This window comes from Peromyscus leucopus, chromosome 15 (assembly GCF_004664715.2).
Source record: "Peromyscus leucopus breed LL Stock chromosome 15, UCI_PerLeu_2.1, whole genome shotgun sequence".
Lineage (NCBI taxonomy): Eukaryota > Metazoa > Chordata > Mammalia > Rodentia > Cricetidae > Peromyscus > Peromyscus leucopus.
This window is the reverse complement of record NC_051076.1, coordinates 26,468,440-26,493,700: the sequence shown is the minus strand read 5'-3', so window position 1 is coordinate 26,493,700 and position 25,261 is coordinate 26,468,440. Positions and strand designations below refer to the sequence as shown.

General features: G+C 42.5%; 1 protein-coding gene across 6 annotated transcripts in view; it reads left to right on the top strand.

Moving 5' to 3' along the window:
- Positions 1-759: 759 nt before the first annotated feature.
- Positions 760-25,261, top strand: part of Slamf6 (SLAM family member 6) — a 28,556-nt gene continuing 4,054 nt past the window's right edge. The window contains exons 1-6 of one of the 6 annotated variants that reach the window (XM_037211230.1): positions 760-1,112; positions 16,584-16,949; positions 21,365-21,628; positions 22,133-22,243; positions 22,586-22,615; positions 23,829-23,902. In XM_037211230.1, coding sequence (XP_037067125.1) covers positions 1,028-1,112; positions 16,584-16,949; positions 21,365-21,628; positions 22,133-22,243; positions 22,586-22,615; positions 23,829-23,902 — 930 coding nt within the window. In that variant the 5' untranslated portion in view covers positions 760-1,027. Of the gene's footprint in view, positions 1,113-7,228; positions 7,438-8,162; positions 8,349-16,583; positions 16,950-21,364; positions 21,629-22,132; positions 22,244-22,585; positions 23,259-23,828; positions 23,903-25,261 lie in introns of those variants that run through there. The other 5 variants (XR_005093002.1, XM_037211229.1, XM_028865637.2 and 2 more) reach the window with 5 other exon arrangements.

Sequence of the window (25,261 nt, the reverse complement as noted above, 5' to 3'; positions counted from 1 at the left end):
TTTTCTATCAGGTTATCTCCACACTCTAAATCCTTCTATCTAATATTTCCTGCTGCTCTCACTCAAGAAAACTCTGGGGAACTGTGGGGTTGGTGGGTAGCGCCCCGCAGCCTCCCAGGGATGTCAACCAAACATGGTATATCAAGTTACAATAAGAGTAGATGCCTCCCCTCATATTAAGACTGGACGAGGCAACCCAGGAAGAGAAAGGGGGTCCCAAAAGCTGGCAAAAGAGTCAGAAACAGCCTCCACTCCCACTGTTAGAAATCCCACAAAAACACAAAGCTACACAACCATAACATACATGCAGATGGCCTAGGTCAGTCCCATGCAGGCTCCCTGATTGCCACTTCAGTCTCTGTGAGCCCCATGAGCCCAGGTAAGTTGACTCTGGATTTTCTTGAGGTCTTCTTAAACCCTCTGGCTTCTACAATCCTTCCTTCCCATCTTCCCTGGGATTCCCTGAGTTCAGCCTAATCTTTGGCTGTGGGTCTCTGCACTGTTTCCATCAGTTGCTGGGTGGAAGCCTCTCTGATGACGATTATGCTAGGTGCCTGTCGATGAGTATAGCAGAATATCATTAGGAATCATTTCATTGTCTTTTTTTTTTTTTTCCGGTTGTGTTTGGTTCTATCCTAGGTTTCTGGACTATCCAGCCTCAGGTTCTTTACTCTCCAGGCACTGTCAGGGGTGGACTCGTTCTTGTGGTATGGGTCTCAAGCAGGTTCAGCCATTAGTTGGCCACTCCCACAATTTCTGCACCGCCGTTACTTGAGCACAGCTGACAGGAAGGACAAACTGTAGGTCGAAGGTTTTGTGGCCAGGTTGTGGTCCCAATCCCTCTTCTGGAAGTCTTATCTGGTTACAGGAGATGGCCAGTTCAGTTTCTGTATCCACCATTACTAGGAGTCTTAACTTATCCAAGGCATTTCTATAAGTAAAGATCAATAACCAGAGGTTTGCCAACGTAGAGGAAGAGCTCTCATCACTAGAGAAAAGGGAAGTCTCAGAGACAAGCTGGTGAAGAATGGCTGTCTCAAGGGCTCCGGTGCCTGATTCCGCCCGTCAGATGATGATCTGGCTGTTCCCGCTTATCTTCTGCCTTGGCTCAGGTAAATGTCTGTGGACACTGATATTATCGATGAATGAGTCCCGTCTTTGGGACAACTTGCTCAGTCTAAGTCATCTAGATCGGGCTGACTGCCTGGTTCTCTGTTCAGAGGTCGAGGAAGTTCAAGGTGATTGATAGCAAACCGCTTCCCTCAGACTGCTGGGGTCCCCCTTTTAGGGCAAACATTTCAGCTGGGGCTATTTCTGTGGCATGGAAAATGAGTCTTTGTAAGTCGGGGACTGTTGGTGACCAGCATGTTGTGGTACAAAAATAAGTTTAAGGGGGAAAAAAAGTCTTCTACATTTTAACTGCTGTGATACTGGGTAACTTCGGGGGGGGGGGAGGTTCATTAACCTTTCTGAGCTTCACTCTTCCTTCAAATACTGACACTCCAGCACTGCAGTTAGGAAGGGACTGGCTGAGCCTGCTTCTTCTCCCTGCTATGTGTTACAGAGAGAGCAGGAAGGCTCACATCATGTTTGCAAGGCACAGGGTGTCCATCTGGGCTGAAGTATAGTGTTCTAGGAAAGGAGCGCAAACAAAAGGCTGCTAACTCAGACCTAGCCTGGAGGGAGTTCACTGAGAAAAAATAGCTAGCATTTGTTTTGCTCCAGAAATGGGCTAGATATTAAACATGCATTATGTTTAGAAGTCTTATGGCATGTATGTGAATTTATTCTATTAATAGCTTCTTCATGTTGACACAAGAAACTGAGACTACGATAATTTTAATAACTTGCCAAAATTTCATTAGCCAGCAATAGGCTGAAAAACAAACAAACAAACAAAAAAGTGACTCAACCTGTCAGTAGCATGAGAAAAATTAAGGCATACTGCAGACATAGAACTAACTAGATTAGTAGACAACAGAAATAAGAGGAAAGGAAGATTCATTAAGTCATTTGATAACCATTTAACCATTCATTAAATACCTGCTGAATAGCTGGCACTGTAGTAGTTTTGGGAGCTACATCAGGACCTAAGTCAGCAAAATTCCTGTTCTTATGGAATTAACATCTTGGCAGGGAAGATAAGCTCTAAACAAGTAAAATGTGCACTGGCTAGCAACAAATAATTTTGAAGAAATAAGAGAGAGAGAGAGAGAGAGAGAGAGAGAGAGAGAGAGAGAGAGAGAGAGAGAGAGAGAGAATGGAGAGAGAAGTCACATTGCAGACAGGACAGTCGGAGATGGGAAGAGGTAGGAAGGAGGACCGAGGAGTAGCCACTGGGAAGAAGGTCAGCTCCTCTTTGGATCTGTTTTTTTTTTATGGTTTCAGTGCAATAGCCAAGAGGAGGTTCCTGAAAGCAGCTGGAAACTGAGGCCCAAGGCTAAGGCTGTGAGAACAGAGACTAAGTCAGACTGAGCAGAACAGGGGAGCCAGGACAGAACCTCGGGAAATACATACAAGATGCAGAAAAAGAATGAGAATTATTTCACTCTCGTCCATGTTGCCCCTTCCTGACCTGACCTGGGACCGACCAGCGACTTGGGTTTTTAACCTCATGTTTATCTCTGTAAAACTGGAAATTTCTGAAAGTGCTCTCATTAAAATCCCTCCTCCACATCTCTGTGGATTCTTCTTCTAACAAGTCTGTGGAATATGAGGGCTCAGTCCCCATCTGTACATGAGGAAAGAAGGTACAGAGCCTAAGTAACAGCTCAGTGCCACACAGCTGTGGGGGAGGGCGTAAAGTGAAGAACACGGTTGACTGCACTTTGCAGGAGACAGATGCAGGTGGTCAGAAACCGCTCGGTGGAGCAGAACTGTGGTTGCTGGGGTGGAAAGTGGAGAGTCTGGTTGCAAGGTAAAACTAGGCAGCACACCAAAAACAAGGGAACTGCTTTGGCCTGGGTGGTGAGGAAGAACTTTCTGGAATCAGTAGAAATGAGGTGAGAAGTTTAGTAGGGAAGGAATCAAATAAAGACACATGGGAGGGAGAGGGAAACGCAGCGGGAAAGAGTTTAGAGTGAGTGAGGAAAGACAAGACCACTGTGGCAAGTATGTAGGACAAAGATGCTCTCTGAGAAGACGGAGAGAATAACTCACTCAGTATAAGCTTTCAGGTAGGCGGAGACACATCCTGATTCCATTTAAGAAACTTAGGTCAAAGATGAACCATATTGGAAATCTAATCTTATTTCCTTTTGTGTGCATAAATGAGCGTCTACTTATTCTTGTGTGTTTATACATGTGTAAGGGCAAGAAGAGGACATCCATTAAGTGTCTTCAACAACTGCTCCTCTCTCTACCTTCATTTTTTGAGATGGGGCCCTCAATGAACCGGAAGCTTGCTCACTTGGCTAGGCCGCCTGACCAGTAAAGCAGAGCTCCAGAGCTCCTCCCTGTTTCCCCAGTGCTGAGAACACAGCACTGGCTTTAATTACATTCCCTGGGCTTTGTCCTTGCGTCCTGGGTATCTGAACTCAGATGGTCCTGCATACATGGCAAGCACTTTGCTGATTTACCCCTCACTCCAGTCCCCTTTGTTCCCTTGAACTCATTTCCTTGGGGGCAACACTAACCTACCTTGTGACATGACAGCTGTCCTCTTTAGTGCATGGCAGCTGTGATTAATCAGCACAAGACATGCACAAAATTAGGCCTAACAACATCCTGTCAAGGAGATGGAGGAGACCAATCGGGCTCACCCCTCCCTTGGGACTTATAAATGGTTAATGGTTGGTTGGGGAGGAAGAGACATTTTCTTTGGTGGTGTGGCCACTTGTAAGGTGTCCTGGCCTCTGTACATAACCCTTTACCCATGCTCCTGTAAGCAACCCTAAGAAACTCATTGGCTCATCAGAAGGAAAAAAAAAAAAAAAAGAAGAAGAAGATGGATTAGTTAAGGAGATTAACAGGAGTGGGAATGGGTCAGAGAGGTACTGTGGGTAAATATGATCAAAAAATATATATGTATGAAAATACAATGAGATCTATTGCTACATATAATTAATAGATCCTAACAAAAACATTTTTTTGAAACTAGTCCGACATCCAAGTGTGATGGTCCACACTTTTAACCACAGTTTAGAATACTGAGGCAACCTGGGCTACACAGCAAACCAAAATAGAAAAACTTGACTAAAAGCAAAACAATGGTTATAAATGAAATCAAGCAACTTGGTGGATCTCAGTGACTTCTCTATTTATTCTTTCTACATAGGAATTTGCCAAACTTTAATGTATATATACCTTGAGAATTTTATTAGGATGGAGACTCTGAGAGGAGGCTATGACTCGGCATTGCTAACAAACTCCCAGGGGCTCCAGTGTTGCCTGCCCGTGGGACACACCTTGAGTAGCAAGGTTCTGAAATGTAGCCACACTGGAACTCGTGCAAGAGGAAAATAGGAACTATCCTTTGGGTGAGTTTGAAGGAAGCAGATACAGGTACTCTGGGACCCAGGGAAGAGCAGTGGCTGGATGTGTAAGTCAAGGAAAAACATGGGGCTGGCTCTGAAATCTCCCTGCCTCCTACTCTCCCCCTTCCTTCTTTCCTTCTTCCATTTGTTTGGCAGCTAAGGAGCCAACCTAGAGCCTTGAGCATGTTATCATTCTGCCACTGAACTACACCCGCAGCCCTGGTTCTGAAATTCTTTGAGTCAAAAGCGTATATGGTTCTAGGGCTAACAGATTGTTTTGTTGTCTATGACGCCCCTCCCCCGAGAACTGTTATCTTCTTTTTAACAACCATCTGCACGTTCAAGTGGTTATTTTACCTCATCAAAGCCAGAGTGCTGTTTCCCATCTTGTTATTATGCTCAAATACACATGACTTTCCATTGCTCGGACTCTGTGTTCCCCCCACTTGTGATCTCTAGCCTTCCGTGGCTCACACCTCTCCACTTTGGGTCCCTCACTCTAGATCTAGCTCAGGTTGTTTCCTTTACTCATGCTAAGGCCTTTTTTTTTTTTAATTTTCAAGATGAAATTCACATAGCACGTGTTCTACAATCATTACTTGTACTGTTTTAAAATGCCCATCGCTCAAAAAGAAAATTCCAGGCTGAGGATGTAGCTCAGTGGTAGAGTTTATACTTCAAGTCCTTTGGATCAAACCTAACAGAAAGAGAGGGAGAGAAAGCTGTTCCTTGCCTCTCATTTTTCCCATTTCTTCCTGTCCTCATCTCCTAGCCAACCACAATATGTTTCCTGCATCCATTGGGCAACTAAATGAAAGCATACAATGGCTGACCTATTGTGTCTCATCTAACCAAATGCTAAGGATCTGCTGCTAAGACATTGTGTCCTAACATCCTTTGATACATGTTTTTTTAATTTTGATATAATAGAATTTACTTATTTTTTTCTTTTGTTGCCTGTGTTTTCAGTATCCTATCTAAGAATCCATTGTCAAATTCAAGATCGTTAATATTGACCCCTATGGTTGTTTGTTTGTAGTTCCAATCCAGAGCTTTATGAGTGCTCAGCAAGTACACCACCACTGGCTGTATCCCCAGGCCAGCTCTTACATTTTCTTCTACAAGTTCTATAGATTTAACTCTTACAGATACTTGACATAGTTTGAGTTTTGTTTTTTTGTTTTGTTGAGACAGGGATTCACTTGTAGTCTTGGCTGGCCTGAAACTCACTATGTAGACCAGGCTGGCCTGGAACTTGTTGAGATCTTCCTGCCTCTGCCTCCAAATGTTGAGATCAATGGCATGTGCCACCACAACTGGCTGTAGTTTAAGCTGGTGTGAGAGATGGAAACTTTGCTTCATTCTTTTGTATCTAGATATCAATTTGTCCCAGCATCTTTTCCCTTTTATTTATTTATTTATTTATTTATTTATTTATTTATTTATTATTTATACATAAGGATAGCAACTAATTCTTTAATTTTTTCACAATGGGAAATATTTAACTGCCTGAGGTTGTTTTATAACTGAAATTTTTGGTTTGGTAAAAGGACTTGAACAATTACTTTGTACCACTTTTTTCAGCTTAAAAACTAAAAATAAAATAATAAAACTTTGACACTAGGATCTTGCATATAAGAGAGAACATGTGGCATTTGTGTTCCTAGGTCTTGATTATTTCATTCAGGAAAATTTCAGTTCCACCCATTTTCCTTAAATTTCATTTTTCTTTATAACTGAACAAAAATTCTATCTTGTATATGTATGACATTTTAATAATTCATCTATTAACAGTCATCTAGGGTGAATCTATTTCCTAGCTATTGTGAACAGAGCATCAGTGAGCATAGTTGTGTAGGTTCACTGTGGTAGGATGTGGAATCCTACACCCTTTGGGTATATACCCAGGAGTGGTATTGCTAGATCATATGGCAGTTCTATTTCTAGTATTTTGAGAGACATTCACTCCACAGTACACACTTCCATTCCTACTAACAGAGGACGAGGCTTTCTCTTTCCCCATATCTTCACCATCATTTATAATCACTTGTATTCTTCATGTTGGCCATTCTGAATGGCCTGAAATGGAATCTCAAAATAGTTTTGATTTTCATTGCCCTCATGGGAGAGAATATTGAACACTTTTTAAAATGTTTATTAATATTCTGTGTTTCTCCTTTTGAAAATTCTCTGTTCATTTCCCTAGCCCGTTTTTGATTAGGTTGTTTGGTTTTTAATGTTCATTTTTTTCAGTTCTTTGCATATTTTAGATATTAATCCTCTACTAGGATATATAGCTGGTAGAGATATTCTTCCATTATGAAAGTTGCTTTGACATTTGATTAATAGACTCATTTGTTATATGGAAACTTTTATTTTCTTTGAAAGTTCCACACATCTATACAATGTACATTGGTCAATCCATTCACCACTTCCTCTCTCCCACTCCCCTTTACCTCCCTCTCAGCTTCATGTTATCCTTTTTTCTTCTTCTTTTATGTAGGCTGCCATTAATGACCCTCTGAGTCCAGTTAGTGCTGCCCATATACATATGAGTGTGTAGCCATCCACTGAGGCATGAACAACCTACTATCCGCCACAATCCCAAAGGAGAGTGAACCTCTCTCCCTCAGCAGCCATCAACTTGCCCTTAGCCCCTCTGATATGTGTGAAATTTTGACTGGCTTCTCTTATGCAGGTAACCACAGGTGCTGTGAGTTGTTACATACAACATTCCCTTCATGTCTAGAAGTCAGTATTTCACAGCTCTTCCATTCTTTTCTCTCCCTCTCCTTTGAAGTCCCTGAGCCTTGAATAGTGAGAAGTTGATGTTAATGACCCATTCACAATTGAGCACCCAGAGTTATTTATACCCAGTACTTCAGTCAGTTAGGAGTCTCTGCATTAACTACCTGTTGCAAAAAGAAGCTTCCCTGACCAAAGTTGAGAACAGCACAAATCTGTGAGTATAAACACAAACATTTAGAACTCAGTTTGACCAAATGAACATTTAGCAAATGCTAACAATAGGAAGTTCCCTCTTCCTTGCCTAGGGCCTATGATTTACCCTGTCAAAGTCTTCTAACCATGTTAACATACCAGGTACAAAATCTCTCCTGTGAAACAGACCATATATGTGATCAGAAAATAGTTGGTTACGCCCCCCCCCCATAACCTTTCATGCTATGATTGAGCCAGAAGGCATACCTTGCCTCCATGTCAATGTTGTAGCATACAAAGTCCAGCACTGGGAGAGGCCATTGACAGCTTTTCTCCCCTAGCAGCTTGCACAATACCTTCTGGCACTAAGTAAGTTCGCCAACTGGAAGAGAGTGTCCTGGTAAGGTAGAGGTTGATTTCTCTATGTCCTATATCCAAAATGAGTGGTATCTTCAGCAATAGGGTCGTACCATGTTGTTATGGTGGGCAACCAAGAGCAATTGCAACAGCCGGTGTGTTTGAGGCTTCTCTAGGGCCTCCCTGACCAATAACTCCTATGGAGTATCTGTGCCTGGAAATGAGCTGTTTTTGTGGGGTGGTGATGTTTCTGTAGCCCTCTGAGTCCAATTAGTGCTGCCTGCTGGAATGCTGGCTGGTTTTGTTGGCTTGATCTTGTGCAAGTAACCATTGCTGCAATGAGTTCAGGAGTGAAACTAATGTCATGCCTAGAAAACAGCACTTCATAGCCTCCCCTCCGCAGTCTCAGTCTCTTACATTCTTTCCACATCATCTTCCCTGATGTTTCTGAGCCTTTTGGAGTTGAAATAGGTGTCCTATTTAGGGATGAGCACTCAACAGTCACCCAATCTCACCATTTGACTAGGAGTCATGGCATTCATTGTTGCCCATGACAGAAGACGATTCTCTGCTAAGGTTGGTGCTAATCTATATACCCCTCGCTATGTTCTTTTGGATGCTATTGTATGTGGAATTTGTTTTCTTCATTTCTTTTCTAGTTCTTCATTGCTAGTGTAGACAAATACAAAAAGTAGTTTTTGTTGGGGTTTTGTTTTTGTTTGTTAAGACAATTTCTCTTGTCATAACCCTGGGAATCCTGGAACTCACTATGAAGACTAGGCTGGCCTTGAACTCACAGAAATTCACTTGCCTTTGCCTCCCAAGTGCTGAGATTAAAGGCATGAGCCACCACACTCAGCCAAACTAGTTTTTGTATATGTGATCTTGTAACCTGCAACTTTGCTGAATTCACTTATTAGCTCTGGTTACTTTTGTGGATTCTTTAGGAATTTCTGTTTATATGACCACAGCATCTTGAGCAGGAATCATTTTATTTTTTTAAAAAAATGATATGCTTTTTGTTTATTTTTTTTAACCTATTTTCTCTGGCTGGAACTTCTAGAACAACACTGAATAGAAGTGGTGGAAGTGGGTATCATCTTCTCCCAGTCTTAACTGGAAGACATTCGGTCTTCCTTGTTGTCTTAGTCAGGATTTCTGCTGTTGTGATGAAGCATCATGACCAAAAAGCAAGTTAGAGAGGAAAGAGCCATATGGCTGTTCATCACTGAAGGAAGTCAGGGCTGAAGCTCAAACAGGGCAGGAACCTGGAGGCAGGAGCTGATGCAGAGGTCATGGAGGAGTGCTGCTCACTGGCTTGCTCCTCATAGCTTGCACAGCCTTCTTTCTTATAGAACCCAGGACCACCAGCCCAGGTGTGGCACCACCTACAATAGGCTGTGCCCTCTCCCATCATTCACTAATTAAGAAAATTCCTACAGGCCTGCCTACAACCCTATCTTAAGGAGGCATTTTTATTGTTGTTTTGGTTTGGTTTTTGTTTGTTTGTTTGTTTGTTTCTTTTCAAGACAGGGTTTCTCTGAGTAGTTTTGGTGCCTATACTGGATCTCGCTCTGTAGACCAGGTTGGCCTAGAACTCACCAAGATCCATCTGGCTCTGAGGAGGCATTTTCTTAACTGAGAGTTCCTCCTTTCAGGTGACTTCAGCTTGTGTCAAGTTGTCAAGTCAACTATCCAGCACACATATTAAGTAGAATGCTAGCTGCAGGTTTTCATAAATGCCTTTTATCAGGTTATAGATGTTCCCTTTTGTCCCTGACTCTTAAAGAGTGTTGAGTTTTCTCAAATCTTTTTCTATATCACAGGAAATAATGTGTCTTTTTTCCTTTGCTTTGTTAATATCCATGTGTTGCGTTGTTCTGTTATTATTTTGTTTTGTCTTGGTTTTGTTGTTTTGTTTTTGTTTGTTTTTTTGAGACAGGGTTTCTCTGTGTAGCCTTGACTGTCCTGGAACTCGATTTGTAGATCATGGTGGCCTCAAACACAGAGATTCCAAGTGCTGGAATCAAAGGTGTGTGCTACCACTGCCCAATTTGCATTGGTGTGTGTGTATGTGTGTGTGTGTGTTTGACTACTCTGACATTTCTAAGATAAATTTTATTTATTCATGATGTATAATTTCATGTTATATATATATATATATATATATATATATATATATATATATATGTTATTGTTCAGATCAGTTTGGTAACATTTTGTTAAGGATCTTCCCACATTCAGTTTATCAGCGGTTCTCAACCTGTCGGTTACAACCAGTGGAAAACACATATTTCCAATGGTCCTAGAAACTCCCAACCATAAATTTTTGTTGTTGTTGTTGTTGGTTTTTTTGTTGTTGTTTTTGTTTTTTGAGACAGGGTTTCTCTGTGTAGCTTTATGCCTTTCCTGGAACTCACTTTGTAGCCCAGGCTGACCTCAAATTCACAGAGATCTGCCTGCCTCTGCCTCCCAAGTGCTGGGATTAAAGACATGTGCCACCACCGCCCGGCCCATAAATGTATTTTTGTTGCTACTTCATAACTGTAATTTTGCTACTGAACAGTGTCTCGGTTCCTAAGACCATCGGAAATATGTGTTTTCCAAAGTCACAACCCGCAGGTTGAGAATCGCTGGAGAGTAAGGATTTTTGTTTGCTTGCTTGTTTTCTTTTTCCTTCTCTTTCCTTACTTTTCTTCCCTGGTGTCTTTGGCCTTGTTGTTGAATTATTGACTTGAGATCTTCCTTCTTTGTTAATGTAAGCATTTACGGCTACAAATCCTCCTCCGTTCCATGCTTTTGCTGCCTCCCTATGTTCACACAGTGCTTTCACATTCGTGTCTCTCAGGATACAATCTAATCCCACTGTGGTTTTCCCTTCAGTCCACTGACTGTTTTTAGACAGTGAAGTTGTCTTTTAGACAGTTGAAAATTTGCAAATTTTCCATTTTTCTTTCTGTTCTTGATTTCTGGTTTTATTCCATAGGAGTCAAAGAAGAGTTTTTCTATTATTTGAGACTTTTAGAATCCTTTGAAACTGACTTTGTGCCTTCACATATAGTCTGTCTTGGGGAATGATCCAAGAATATCTTCCTTCGGGACCTATCCGATCAATTCATCTTACAGCTTTGAGATCAAGCTATTTGAAGTGTCTAAATATTGCCCTTCACCTATAAATCCCTTAAAGTCTTAGCCTCATTCTTACTTACCTTGATGGCAGAAAAGAGCCACCTCCATTCAAAACGGACACCACACTTGTGCTCCAGAGCTCACTTTGGCTTCCTCCTCAGAAACTACTCTGTGTTTTAAACATTCCTTTCCACCATATCTTCAAAGCCCTTCTCCATGCACTGATTCATTTTCTCTAAATTTACCAAGGGCTCTAACTAGCCTAATGTCTACCTTTCCTTCATCTCACCTCTACCTAAAAGGTCTGTTTCTCTTCCTTTCTCTGTCAAATTGCTTGATTAATCAGGTGCCACTTTCTTTCATTCTGAATTCATTGCCTGAGTCCACTGTATCCCCTTTGGCTGTGAATGTGGGAGCCCATTTTCAGGTCCCTTGTGGCTTTACCCAGCAGGTCCGCATAGTGAGGATGATTAGGACCATGGGCCTGAGTGCAGGTGTCTGAGATGGTCTGCACTTGACTGTGCTGGGGGAAGGTCTTTTGCTCCACCTCTTGGCGTTTCTATAAATACCTTAGGGCAGAGACAGTCAGGGCTCATTGGAATAGGTTCCAGGCCCTCTCAAGGCTATCCTGTATTTTCTATCAGGTTATCTCTACACTCTAAATCCTTCTATCTAATATTTCCTGCTGCTCTCACTCAAGAAAACTCTGGGGAACTGTGGGGTTGGTGGGTAAATGCCCCGCATATGAACAGACCTAAGTCTTCTAGGTTAGAAACACCAGGGTTTCTTGGACTTTTCATTCCTTTTCAAAACCATTGTATGCCTACCTATGCCTTATCCTTCCTAAAACACTGTTTTCCATATACTTTTCTACTTCTCCAAAGTACTCCACATTTACTAAAACCTGACAAAGTAAATTCCTGCTATTCAGGTGACCCTTTAAGACTTTCTAAATTCTAATTTCAGTCTGTATAGCTTTCACTGGATACTCTGAAGCAACTTCTGGAGAAATAAAAAGCTAAGTCAGACATTATTCATGTTCCAGAAACACATCATCCATTAGGTGGAACATAAAAACTATGAGATGTGAGATGATGTTGCTTGGTTTGATATCACCAGAGAATATCAGCACCCTCTCCATAGTCCCAGTGGTCCTGCGGTGGTTTATAGAGTGCCAAAGGGATGTTTTCTTCCTAGCCTCCCTGCAAAATGCCAAGTAGCCTGCCACAGGCAGGGCCCCCATGAAGTACCTTCCCAACTTCTACTCTTCTGTTCTTGCTCTATTCTTCCATATTTACTGCCAGCAGAGCGCTTGGATGTCCCAGAACAACAGTTTCCACACCAAAGGTGTCAGCCCAGAGTGATTAAAAGCATCTCCAGAAAAAAAAAAAAAAATTCTGTGTTTCCTCTGGGCTGAACCACATCACCTGGTGGTCATTTTGAACATGCTCCATAACTTCTGATCTTCATGCACTATAAGCAGGTTGGCTCAAATCTGGTTTTGTCATTATTTTGTTTTAGACCTGTGGGGAACGACTCCTGCTATTCCTTCTGTCCATGTACCTCTCTGTCTTCAACACAGCTCCCTCCTTCTCCCCCTGGACCAGTGAAAACTTCCACAAATATAAGCAAAGGCAAGCAGGTGTTTCAGCAATCTTTCAAAGATAAGTAACCACTTGGCATGTAGAAATGAAGGGGCAAGCATTTCAGACAGAAATGACGGCACTGTAAAGACAGCAGAATCACCCAGGAAATTCTCAAGTCACTGAGCAACAGGAAAGTCCCTCTCGTTACTCAGAATCTTCCTACATCATATATTGTGGCTTGTTCTTTCATAACTGTCCCAGGCCCATCATTCACTATTTGCACTTCCGTAAAGCACATAGGTACCTCCATCAATTCATTATTTATTGGCTTGAAACTGTGCTAAGCAGTAAGAGTACATAGGAAACAAGCATAATGCCTACTCTCATTTATCAAGAAAATGAGGAAATAACATCATAATTGTAATAAAGAAAAAAAGAGTACTCAACATAGATGGTATAATAGTGGTACTTGGACAATGTAGAGGCAAACCTAATCTCAAGTCAATGCCTACCCACCACACCATAGCTACTCATTCACCTGTCAGTCTTCTCTGTCAGATAGCAAACCAGCAAATCGGGACCGTCTTACTCATAGATACAACATATATATTCCCCAGATCCAGACCAGAAGTAGATATATAAAGGGGAACCAATCTGGATGCCATGACTTCTAAATTTTCACCCATTAAATTAGCATAAAACTAAATAAATAGTAGAATACAATTATTCTTTTTGAATAAACTAATAATCCAGGCATAGTGACACATGCCTGTAATCCTAGACCTCAGGAGTCTAAGGCAGAGGACTGCCAGTTTGAAGCTAGCCTGGGCTCTATATAAGAGCTTGTCTCAAAAGCACAACCACAAAAACCTAATAATTTTGATCTATAAAATCAAGAGAACTTAAAGGAATATACTAGGCAATGGGAGGAAGAGTTCCTGGTGAGTCCTGTGATTTCTAACAGTACAGATTCATCTTGCTTGGTTTTGGTTTTAAATAAATAGAATACTGCTTGAGGAAGCCTTTTGGACTCCAGACTCTGTTTGTTATATTTCACTCATGTGATTCTGAGAGGAAAGAGAGGTCAAGATGACAAATAGCCATGTGTCAAAAGGCTGATGGGGAACATGCGGTGCAGAAGGGGATGTGTGATAGCGATCCAGATGTGCCTGGAAACCATCTGACAATTCAGGACAGAAAGCAGAAGTGCAAAGTCATGAAACTTCTGAGTAAGTGTCAGGATCCTCTGGACCATCCCACAAACACACAGTTACACAACCCAATCCCTGGAAAGCAAGAGACCCCCAAGAAAGTGGATTGTCACAATCATGTTTATTTGTTGACTGATAGCCAAACATTTCCACAGATCATGTGTCAAACACCATGCAGAGTACTAAGTGCTAAGTGTTGGAATACAAGAATACTCACACGTAGACAAGTAAGCAGAGCACTAGAAAGCAGAGTAACGTGTGCTAAGAATTTGGCATTGACTCTAAAGAAGCATCCTCTGTAAGAGTTGTAACCAGCCGGGTGGTGGTAGCACATGCTTTTAATCCCAGCACTTGGGAGGCAGAGACAGGAAGATCTCTGTGAGTACTGAGCCTGGTCTACAGAGTGTGCCAGCCTGGTCTACAGAGTGAGTTCCAGGACAGCCTTGAAAAAACAGAAGAAAAAAAAAAAAAAAGAGTTGTAACCATGGGGCTGGAGTGATGACTCAGCAGTTAAGAGCATGGGCTGCTCTCTCAGAGAACTCTCGTTTGATTCTCAACACCAACACAGCAGCTCACAACTGTCTGTAACTCCAGTTCCAGGGGGTCCAACTCCCTTTCCTGGCTCTGCTATTTTTTAGACGTATAACCAAGGAAAGTTAGTTAACCTCTCTCTATCTCAGTCTCTTTATCCATAAACAGACATTTTTTAATCTGCCTCAAAGACAGTTATCAACATCTGTAGCTGGAGTTTTCCTGCCTTGCCCACAGTCAGGACAAATCTCTCTCACCCGCCAGTCCCACAGCCGCTCAGACCCAACCAAGTAAACACACAGAGACTTATATTGCTTACAAACTGTGTGGCTGTGGCAGGCTTCTTGTTACCTACTTCTTCTATCTTAAATTAACCCATTTCTATTAGTCTATAAGTTGCCTGGTGGCTCGTGGCTTACCAGTACCTTACATCTCCCTTGTCATGGCAGTGGCTGGCAGTGTCTCTCTGCCTCAGCCTTCCACTTCCCAGAATTCTCTTCTCTGCTTGTCCCACTTATACTTCCTGCCTGGCTCCTGGCCAATCAGTGTCTTATTTATTAACCAATCAGAGCAACACATTTGACATAAAGAACATCCCACAGCACTTCTCCTTTTCTTTTTTTTCAAAAAGGAAGGTTTTAACTTTCACATAGTAAAATTACAGATAACAAAACAATTATCAAGCAAGAATTACAGTTACACTGTCTAGTCTATTTATAATATCTATTCTACTTGTATTTGGCAAAATTAAAGAAGATATCCTATCTATCCTATGTTTGTGAGTCTAAGGTTTCATATCTAACTTATCTTTTATCATAACTAAGGAAAATTGTATCTAGCTTCAACCACATCAAAGACCTCAGAAGGATATAATACTACCTGAGAAATAGGAGAAGGATGCAAGCAACTTTCGGGAGTCTTGTAAGAGTAGACAGAGACAGCTGACAGCCTGGACAGTCATCCAAAGTTTCTCTGTAAAGTTGGGGCATCTGTCTTCAGCCCACAGGTCTAGAGTCTCTCAGTCACTTCTCTCTGAGTCCTGTAGAATGTCTGGCAGTTTCCTCTGTGAAGCAGGAACCTGAAGGACCATTTTGCCAAGCAAAGTTCAGTGGTCACCTTCCCATGGGTCCTGCATGTCCAGTTGATCAAGCAGTCCAGGCAAGAACAGTTTTTTGCCCAAATGGCTATTTTTGCCAAGAAGAAGATAAACTCTATATGGAGTGTCTTCGATGCCCATCCTCCTTTCTGAAGTAAATCGGTGCTGCCATGACCAGATATGTCTCATTGTCCCGAAAGTCTAAATTTTTTAAAACATTTTAAATGCTGTATTCTGTAGGTCTTTGAAGTATTTGAAGATTACCTACCTAACTGAAATATATCTATGTATACCTAGAAAACTTGACATGACTATAAGTTTGACTATCATAGAAGACTAATTGTTTCATTACAATTTAAATGAGTTGTATAAACATAATACCTTAAACAAGAGTAAAAATACACATACAGTATAACAAAATTAACTTTAAATTTGTATCAATAAACTAAAATCCATAGCAATGTAAAACATTTTAAAACAAATTGCTCTTTAAAAGTAGATTCATTAATCTACCCTTTCATCCTATCATTATCTATACTATCCCCCTTTCTTCTTTAGAAAGAGATTGCATTTATAATCAACCAGTTTTAAAATAAAAATATTGGTTCTTCTCTGTCCCACACCAGAGGGCTCTTCTGATTTGAGACACAAGAATCGCTTAACCTTTTTTTTTTTTTTTTTTTTTTTTTTTTTTTTTTTAAGCAATATGTTTGGGTTTAGAGAAGGAGTGAGCCAATTCCATCTCCAAAGCCAGCTTGGTATATTTGGGAATTTGGACGTAGCTTCCCTCACTACTTCCTGCTGGAGGGGGCACTGTATCTTATGGGGACACAAAGACAGACATTAGGTAAACTGTAAATGACTGGCCCTGACAATGCCGCCATCAGCAAAGACTTGTGATTGTTGAAGTTTGTGTCAAGGGGTTAATAAAGTTCCTTATCCCTCTCACAGATTGGTGCCAAAAGAGTTCAAAGGCTGATGTCACAAAAGTATGACCAGCCAGGGTAGAAGTAAACCATGAGTCAGGATCATCTAACTAGACCAATTGCCTATTGACCAAGACTGCTAGATATTTTGCTGGAGGTGGAGCTACTGGGGGTGTGATGTCCACTACAACACTTCTAACATTTTTTATTCCCTCATCATACCTCTGGCTTTCTTCCAAAGAGCTTAAAAAGACTGGCAGAAGTAAGAGAACGGATACGGGAATGGAAGGGGCTGTCAGGGACAGCTTTATAACCTTCTTCTGTGTTTACAGGGAATGAAGTTTCACGAAACAGTACAAGAAGAACAGTGATGAATGGTGTTCTAGGGGAGTCTACAACCCTTCCTCTGGAGCTTCCTGCAAGAACAAAGACCATCATTTGGCATTACATAGGCGAAGCATCGAATTACATAGAAAAAGGATCACATGTCACTATAATCCTTATCATCCAGCTAAATAAGTCTGAAAATCCACAAATCCTGAAAACTGATCCAGAGAGGGGAAAGAGACTGCACATCACCCAATCCTACGCTCTACAAGTCAGCAACCTCACAATGGCAGACACAGGATTGTACACTGCCCAGATAACCACAGAGGACTCTCCACCGGACTTCTTTACTTATACTCTGAGGGTCTTTGGTGAGTCCAAATACAACATTTAATCACATATAAAGTAAAAACAAGTACAAATCACATATGTCAACCCTATGTGCCGACAAGAATGCACTGTAAAGCTGGGCAGTGCTGGCGCACACCTTTAATCTCAGCACTCAGGAGGCAGAGCCAAGTGGATCTCTGTGAGTTCAAGGGCAGCCTGGTCTATAGAGTGAGATCCAGGACAGTCACCAAAGCTACACAGAGAAACCCTGTCTCAAAAAACCAAAAAAATAAAAATAGAAAAAAAATGCACTGTAGCCTAGTGATAAAGAGGATGGCATTTGGCATCACCGTGAGGTCCAGAAGTCAAGCAGTTCGATAACACTCCCAGTTAAACAGCAGCAGAGCTGAGTTAGAAGCTTGAGTCTTGTGGCTCTCTACACCAGTCACTTCAATTCCCCCTTTCAACCAAAAATGTAGAGTTAATGGAAGCAAAATACTTGATGATACTCTTAACATAAGCAGTGGGTCTCTATCACATGCTCCTTACAAAGGTTCTGCACGGTATGCACAATCCTATGCCCAAAGCATAGGCTTAGTCACAGTCTCGGAGATGGTACGTGGTGGCACTTCCTGTTGTATTTTACAAGTGGCACAAAGAAGTCAAACCACACAACAGGGCCCACGTGGGAGATTTATTTAAGGGAGGGGAGTAAAGGAGCACAGAAGGAGACAAAGACCAGTCCCTGGGGACAAGAGCAAAGAAAGAGAAAGAGACAGGAGGTGCACAAGGCCCTCCTTTTATAAGGAAACAGAGAATGCGCTCAGGGCGTGCTCTTAGTGGCTGCAGCTGAGGATGTATCCTGTCAGGACCCTAAGAGCAGATCAGTACAGATGCCTAAATGCTAACATTTCCCACTGTCTCTCATTACACAAAGGCCAAGCTGACCCAGCAGAGTTATCTACTTAGGAAGTGCTCTGCACAGGTGAGTCGATTCATAGAAAAACTAATAGAAAAATTAATAGAAAACTTTTTCTATCAAGGTTATTTAATTTCTCAAGATGGTTTATACTGATCATTAATCAAAAAAAAAAAACAGCTGCCTTTCTAACTGGAGTGATGATATACATCTATAAACCCAACATGTGGGAATTTGAAGCAGGAGAACCAGGAGTTTGAGGCCAGCCTAGACTACATAGCCAGACTGTCTCAAAAAAAATAAACCTACCTTCCTAATATTAAAGAATGAAAGTATTTTCAACATAAAATTATGGAAATGAGATACTTTATTAATCTAAACCATGAAAAAATCTAGCTACTAAATGTTGTGCCCAGATCGTGACCCCCAGAGAGACCACCAAAGACGAGCATGCCGGAATGCAAAAGCAAGGTTTAATTCTGGATATCCAAAAGCAATACAAGCCTAGGCAGGGACTTCGTCCAATACATCCAACGCAGTGGAGGCTGGAGGAAGTGCCCACCTGTCTGCAAGCTCAGTTTTTAAAGGGAAAAGTCACAAGGTTACATCATTTAGGGGTGCTAGTATGGGTACAATTCTGATTGGCTCGCTTCTAGGGACTTCTAGAAATTACTTCTAAGGGAGTGGTTGCCCGCCACCATTTCTCATTGGCTGCCCTCAGGTGGGGGCATTTCTGTGGTCAGTTACCCTGGAAACCAGGGAGAGGACATTCCATAGTCTGGCAGGCATTACCTCGTGACTATCTTGTGACTCTGTACTTTTACACTTCCTGGTTTCTGGAATCTGAACTGACTGGTTTCAGTAACTAATGGCCTATTCCCAAAAGGAGAAATCTTAGGCCTTAGTTTTAGGGTGAAAGCATTTTGGTCTTATTTCTAAGATGGCTCATTTTGGTCTCACACTAGAGATGTTCAGAAATGCCATGGATGGCTTAGGGACAATCACTTAGCAGCAATATTTTACAGGAAACCCAAGCACTAAATTGGCTACCCAGGGGCAGTGTTCTTAGTCAGGGTTTCTATTGTTGTGGAGAGACACCATGACCACACCAACTCTTATAAAGGAAAACATTTAATTGGGGTGGCTCACTTACAGTTCAGAGGTTTAGTCCATTATCATCATGGCGGGAAGCAAGGCAGCATGTAGGCAGCCATGATACTGGAGAAGGAGCTGAGAGTTCTTACATCTTGACCCACAGGCAATGGGAGTGGTCTGAAATACTGAGCATACCTTGAGCATAGGAGACCTCAAAGTCCACTCCCACAGTGACACACTTCCTCCAACAAGGCCACACCTACTCCAACAAAGCCATGGCTCCTAGTAGTGCCACTCCCAACGAGCCTATGGAGGCCAGTTATATGAGAACTACCACAGGCACTGAGATGGCACAGTAGGCAAAGGTGCTTGCTGCCAAGCCTGACGACCTGAGTCTGATTTCCAGGGCCCAGGTGGAAGGAGAGAACAGGCTCCTACAAGTTGTCCTCTGACCTCTTATGCATACCATGGCACTCATGTACACAGACACAGAGAGAGAGAAAGAGAGAGAGGAGGAGGAGGAGACGCGGAGACACAGAGACACGGACACACACACACACACACACACACACATACACACACAAAAGTAAATAGTTCAATTAACTGAATTTTACCTGGTCATGATGGTGTACACCTTTAATCCCAACACTCCAAGGGCAGAGGCAGGTGGATCTCTGTGAGTTCAAGGCCAGACTAGTCTACATAGTGAGTTCCAGGACAGCTGTTACTATGTACAGAGAACCTGTCTCAAAAGAACAAACAAAAAAATAAATTAATTAAAATTAAATGTTATTACAATTTTAAAAATAAGTATGTGACTTGGATTCCATACTAGACAACTTTAAAGACTACTGAGATTCTGTAATCTCTAGCTACTGAAGAGTCCACAAGATCTAAAATTCATTTAGAGCCCTTTGGCTTAAGATGTGGAATTCTTTAAAAGGCAGCATTAAAATAAAATGTCTCCACAAATCGGTTACACTTTAACCTTTATATCCCCTGAATATTTGATGAGTTTGCCTTGTTACATTAGTTAAAGTTACATCACTGAAAGAACATGACACAAAACAAGTAAGTATGACTGGGAGAAAAGGGTGCCTGGAAATTTTCTGAGCAGAGGATTCCACGAAAATGGGCCAGGTATTCTCAGGACCTTCTTGTTTCCTGAAGTAGCCAAAAAAAAAATTTCACAAGTTTCATGGCATAATCAGCTCTGGTGACATTCTAGGTATGGACAGAAGGCCATCTGTTCTCTGTGTCGCTGCTTCTGGTTATTATAGATTCCTTCATGTTCCTTGGCCATGGCTCCATCATTCTCGCCTCAGCCTTCTCCACCTCTTCATGTCCCATCTTCTGTTTGTCTCAAATGTTCCTTTGCTTATTTGTTAGACAGACACTTGTCCTTGGAAGATCAGGGATGACCTCCTCAACTAGTTTACATAAATGTTACACAGACCTTTTATTCAAGTAAGATAACACAAGTCTGGAACTGAGATGCGGGTGTCTGTTTGGGGCTGTCCTCATCCCAGCCATTACAGTTATGAATGCTCGGCCTTACCTAATGCTTGTCCCACTAACTCTTATAACTTAGCCTGTTTCTCTTCAACTACATTTTGCCTTGGGGCTTTTTACCTTTCTCTCCTTCTGTGTATCTTCAAAGATTTATTTATTTATTATGTATACAGAAGGGGGCACCAGATCTTATTACAGATGATTGTGAGCCACCATGTGGTTGCTGGGAATTGAACTCAGGACCTCTGGAAGAGCAGTCAGTGCTCTTAACCTCTGAACCATCTCTCCAGCCCTTCTGTGTATCTTACTTTCATGTCTGACTGGCTGGTGGCTGCCTGGCTTCCTGCCCTGGGTGTGACCCTCTCTTTCTCCCTTGTTCTCTCCTCCTCCTCTCTTGAGCCTAGATTCCTCCTCCTACTTATTCTCTCAGCTCACCAGCCCCACCTAGCCCTCTCCTGCCTAGCTATTGGCCATTCAACTTTTTATTAGACCAATCAGGAGCCTTAGGCAGGCAAGATAAAACAAATGCAACACATCTTTACATAATTAAACAGATTCAGCACAAGCAAATGTAACACATCTGTACATTGTTAATAAAGGCAGCCGAAACAAATGTAACACACCTTCATATAGTTAAAGTAATATTCCACAGGTTAAACCAATGTAACACATCTTTGCCCAGTTAAAATTATACTCCACAACAGCCCTGTGTCCTTTTTTTTTTTTTTTTTTTTTTTTTTTTAGTGTGCTTTGGCGTTTTGCCTGCATGTATGTCTGTATGAGAGTGTTGGATCCTAGAGTTGTGAGCTGTCATGTCAGTGCTAGGAACTGAGCCAGGACCCTCTGGAAGGGCAGTCAGTGCTCTTAACCGCTGAACCATCTCTCCAGCCCAAGTCATGTGTCCTTAACTAAGGTTTTTTTTTTACACAGAACGGCTAAGTAACCTAGAAGTTACCAACCGTACTCACCTGTTTGAGAATGGGACCTGTGAGATCCACCTGACCTGTATTGTGAAGAATCCAAATCATACTGTCTCAGTTGGATGGCAGGCGTCAGGAGGCACCTCTTTAAGGGAACCAAATCTCACTGTCTCCTGGGACCTGAAGAATTCCAGTGACCAGAGTTATACCTGCCAAGCTGAGAACGCTGTCAGCAATCTGTCCATCTCTGTCTCTGCCCAGAGTCTTTGCACAGGTAACGCCTACCTTGGGTCTTTCTGAGAGCATCAAGCAGTGGTGTAGTGTTATAGCATGGATTCTCAGCCTGTGTGAGTGCTTGGACAGTGGCAAGGAGAGGAGCCAAACTCCTGCGGAGGGGGACCAACAGCTCTAAAACTCTGTGCCTCTCATTAGCCTCCCTCCTTCCCTCCCCAAATCCTCTTCCAAGAGCAAGGCCTCAGGAGCCAGGATGGCTTTCTCCCTCCTCCAGCCAGGCCCTACCTGTCCTGCTTCCCCAAGGGTACCCAGAAAGCCTAACAGGGCCCCAAGATGGAAGTATAAATGACCATACCCAGCTCCTGTAGGCAGTCCAGAAGACACTCAAGAGAGACCCTAAAACAAGCTCAAAGGAGCCCTCATTTTATGTATCCTAAGAAGTTCCACTTCTCTTTCTTCTTCTTCTTCTTCTTCTTCTTCTTCTTCTTCTCCTCCTCCTCCTCCTCCTCCTCCTCCTCCTCCTCCTCCTCCTTTTTCTTTTTAGGTGATTTAACTAAGGAAAAGCTATACCAGGATAAAATATTGCTTATAATTGGATTGTTGCTGGCTATAGCCTTGGTGTGCATATGCATATGTATTTGGAAGAAAAGAACAGGTAAGTTTCTGCCTTTTTCTATCTCCTCTAAGACTGCAAGTGTTCAGAGTCTGGGGCCCATGGTTGTCGAGGGTCAAGGGAGGGTGGACACAACCTCTGGTAAGTTAATGCATTGGGATGACCCCTGGGGTATGGCCCGACATCTGTTAAGATTTCAAGAGAGGTGTCTTACTGAGAAAAGCAGGACACAGCCTCAGGATGCACTTGCTCGCCCGCCCTTCATTTGGGACCTGTCACCTGCATCCTCTGGAAAGACACCTGTTGGGGGGTGGGGGTGCAGGGAGGTGGGACGACTTCCCTCATGGAAGTCATGCACTTCAACTTCCTGCTTTTATTTTTCAGGTTTTCTTTCTTTGGCTAGCCAACATCCAGGTGAGCATCCATGCTCTTAACTACAAAACTTAAAGCACAGAAAGAGATAAATAAAAGAGGAGAGAAAGGGACTGTCCAGAGGGCTGAAACAGTGAGACAGGAGAGAAATCAGAGCATCACTGTTCAGCTGGACTCCATGGTGTCAGAGAGCCTGGTTGGTCACCGCAAGACCTATAGAATTTCTCCCAAGCATGTGAGGGACATCATGGTTTTCTGCAAAGTCAAGATCACTTCCTTTCTGATGGAGAAAATAAGTACCAGTGAAAGGATCCATGGACCACCCCCTGTCATTCAGCTGGTTTGGGGACAGAAAAAGGCTTGAGCATGAAACACTGAAAACCTGGCTCTGTGACTATACTGTTAATGTTCAATCAAGGTTTAGACCCCAGTGGATAGACACCATTGAAAAAGAAGGTGTGATAAGGAGATGGGAATGCAGGCTCATTTTCTAAATCTCATCCCATGGATGATAGTTTCAAGATACCATTTTTGAAGAGAGGGCACAAGGTCGGGAGTCAGAACACTTGCATTCCAGTTCCTGTCCCACTGCTTCCTGGGTGACTTTGTACAGGTCTACTGAGCTCTCTTGGGAGTCAGGAGATGCCAGCCCACCATCCAGGGAGCAGCATGTAATGGCATACAGGTAAAGCCACGACACACGTGGCAACATATAGATTAACAAAAATGGGCTGAGTTTAAGTGTAAGAGCTAGTCAGTGGTAGGCCTGAGCTAATGGCCGAGCAGTTTTAATTAATATAAGCCTCTGTGTGTTTACTTGGGTCTGAGCGGCTATGGACCAGGCAGGACACAGGAAAAGTTCAGCTACACTCTTGAACCTGCAATTCTTCATCTCTAAAACAGTCAAATCTGTCACAACTGCCTGTGAAAACAGTGTCTCCAGAGATCCCGTGGGGTGCGGCATTTAGTCCTTCATGTGTTGACCATGAGGGAGTCACTGAGATGCTAAGTCATAAGAACACCACCAACTCACCCAAGAAATGAGGTTAGAAATAGACCATATGAAAGTTCTTGTTCAGCCCACATCTCCAAAGATTGGGAGGTGGGAAGGAAGTCCTTAGGGAAGAGCAAGCTAGAAACACCTGCTTTGGGGATAAAAAGTGCTCTGGAGACCAGAAAGACCCAAGATCCTGTAGGAAGCAGCCCCACAGTCCTACCACTGACAGCCATCTGTACCTTTCTGTGTTGACCATAGATTCCTCCCAGAGCACAGATACTCCAGGCTCTCCAGGGAACACTGTGTATGCACAAGTCACTCTTCCAGTGAAGGTAAGGCCTTTCCACTCTGTCCTCCACCATTACTATTATGAATACTCACAAACTTGTCACCGTAATTATCAACATTCATGACTGGAAAAGGCAACCACAGGACTGACCATCCCCATTTCTGCGATGATCACCCCTAAGGGAATGTTTACTCTGGCTTGCTTCCCAGTGTTCTCTAACTGCTTAGTGTTCCAGTAGGTCTTATCCCTTCTGGGGATGGACAACCAGCTTGAAAGCACAAATTAGATATCCTCCCTTTCCCTCAAGGCATGTAGCATGACACTCAATGAACACTTGAATGGATCAGAGGAGACTGAACCCTAGGAGGAGCCGTCATCCAGGTAGAGGAGTACTAGGAGAGCCTAAAGTGGCCTCTCAAGAGAAGAGGGGGGCAAGAATCACAACCCCTCCACAATAAAGAAAACTAAAGCAAGAGATCTTCAACATAATAAGATGGCCTTGGTCAAGTGCCAAGAAATCCTCTGTCCCTACTACCTATGAATGAGACAATTGTGGGGACATTTTTCTGAATAACTAGACAGACTGGGGAGCCAGTTCTCAAGTTTTCTGAAAAATAAGCCAAAAAAAAAAAAAAAAAAAAACTTGGCATTCTCAAATAATGGAAGCAACAGCCCAACTAGAAGTCTTGGATTCCCCCAAGCAAACACTCCTGGCCAAGCTCATCACAGGCCTTATAGAGTAGGCTCCTAAAAGAGAGGACAATAAGGGGCATTCATACCTATCGAGGACTATGGGAGTCCAGCCCCTCGATAGTCCACTCCCAGGGTCCAGGAAGAATCTACAACCAGCTGATAATTAATCTTTAATGAGAAGAAATGAATCTATGTGCACAAAACTACTTAGTTCATACACTTTATTATTCTGTGATAGTTCTCTCTCTACACAGCTTCTATTCTGCTCTCATGTTTAGCTCCTTTCTTGCCTGATTTCTCTCTATATTTACCTACGGTCCCCTCTAGGTTCTATCTTAATTTCTTCATCTAGTTCTGTCCCTTCTAGGTTCTCATCTGTCTAGTTCTTTCCCCTATCAGCTCCTCTTCCATCTCCTTCTCTCTCATCTGGCTCTTCCTCATCTTGTTCTTCTCCATCTGGCTCTTCCTCATCTTCTATCTCGTTCCTCTAGTCCTCTCTTTAGCCCTTCAATCTAGTTCTTCCCCATCTCAGTTCGTTCCTCTCAAGTTCTTAACTATCTAGTTCTTCCATTCTCTTTTCTCCCCTTTTTGCCCTGGAAGTCCCAGTATATAAAGGGAGGGTCCGAGCTAAATTGTGTAAAGCTATTACTTAACGTCCACCTCTCCTAGGCGGTGTCTCCTTGTGGAATTTACTGTAAGTCAGGAGACT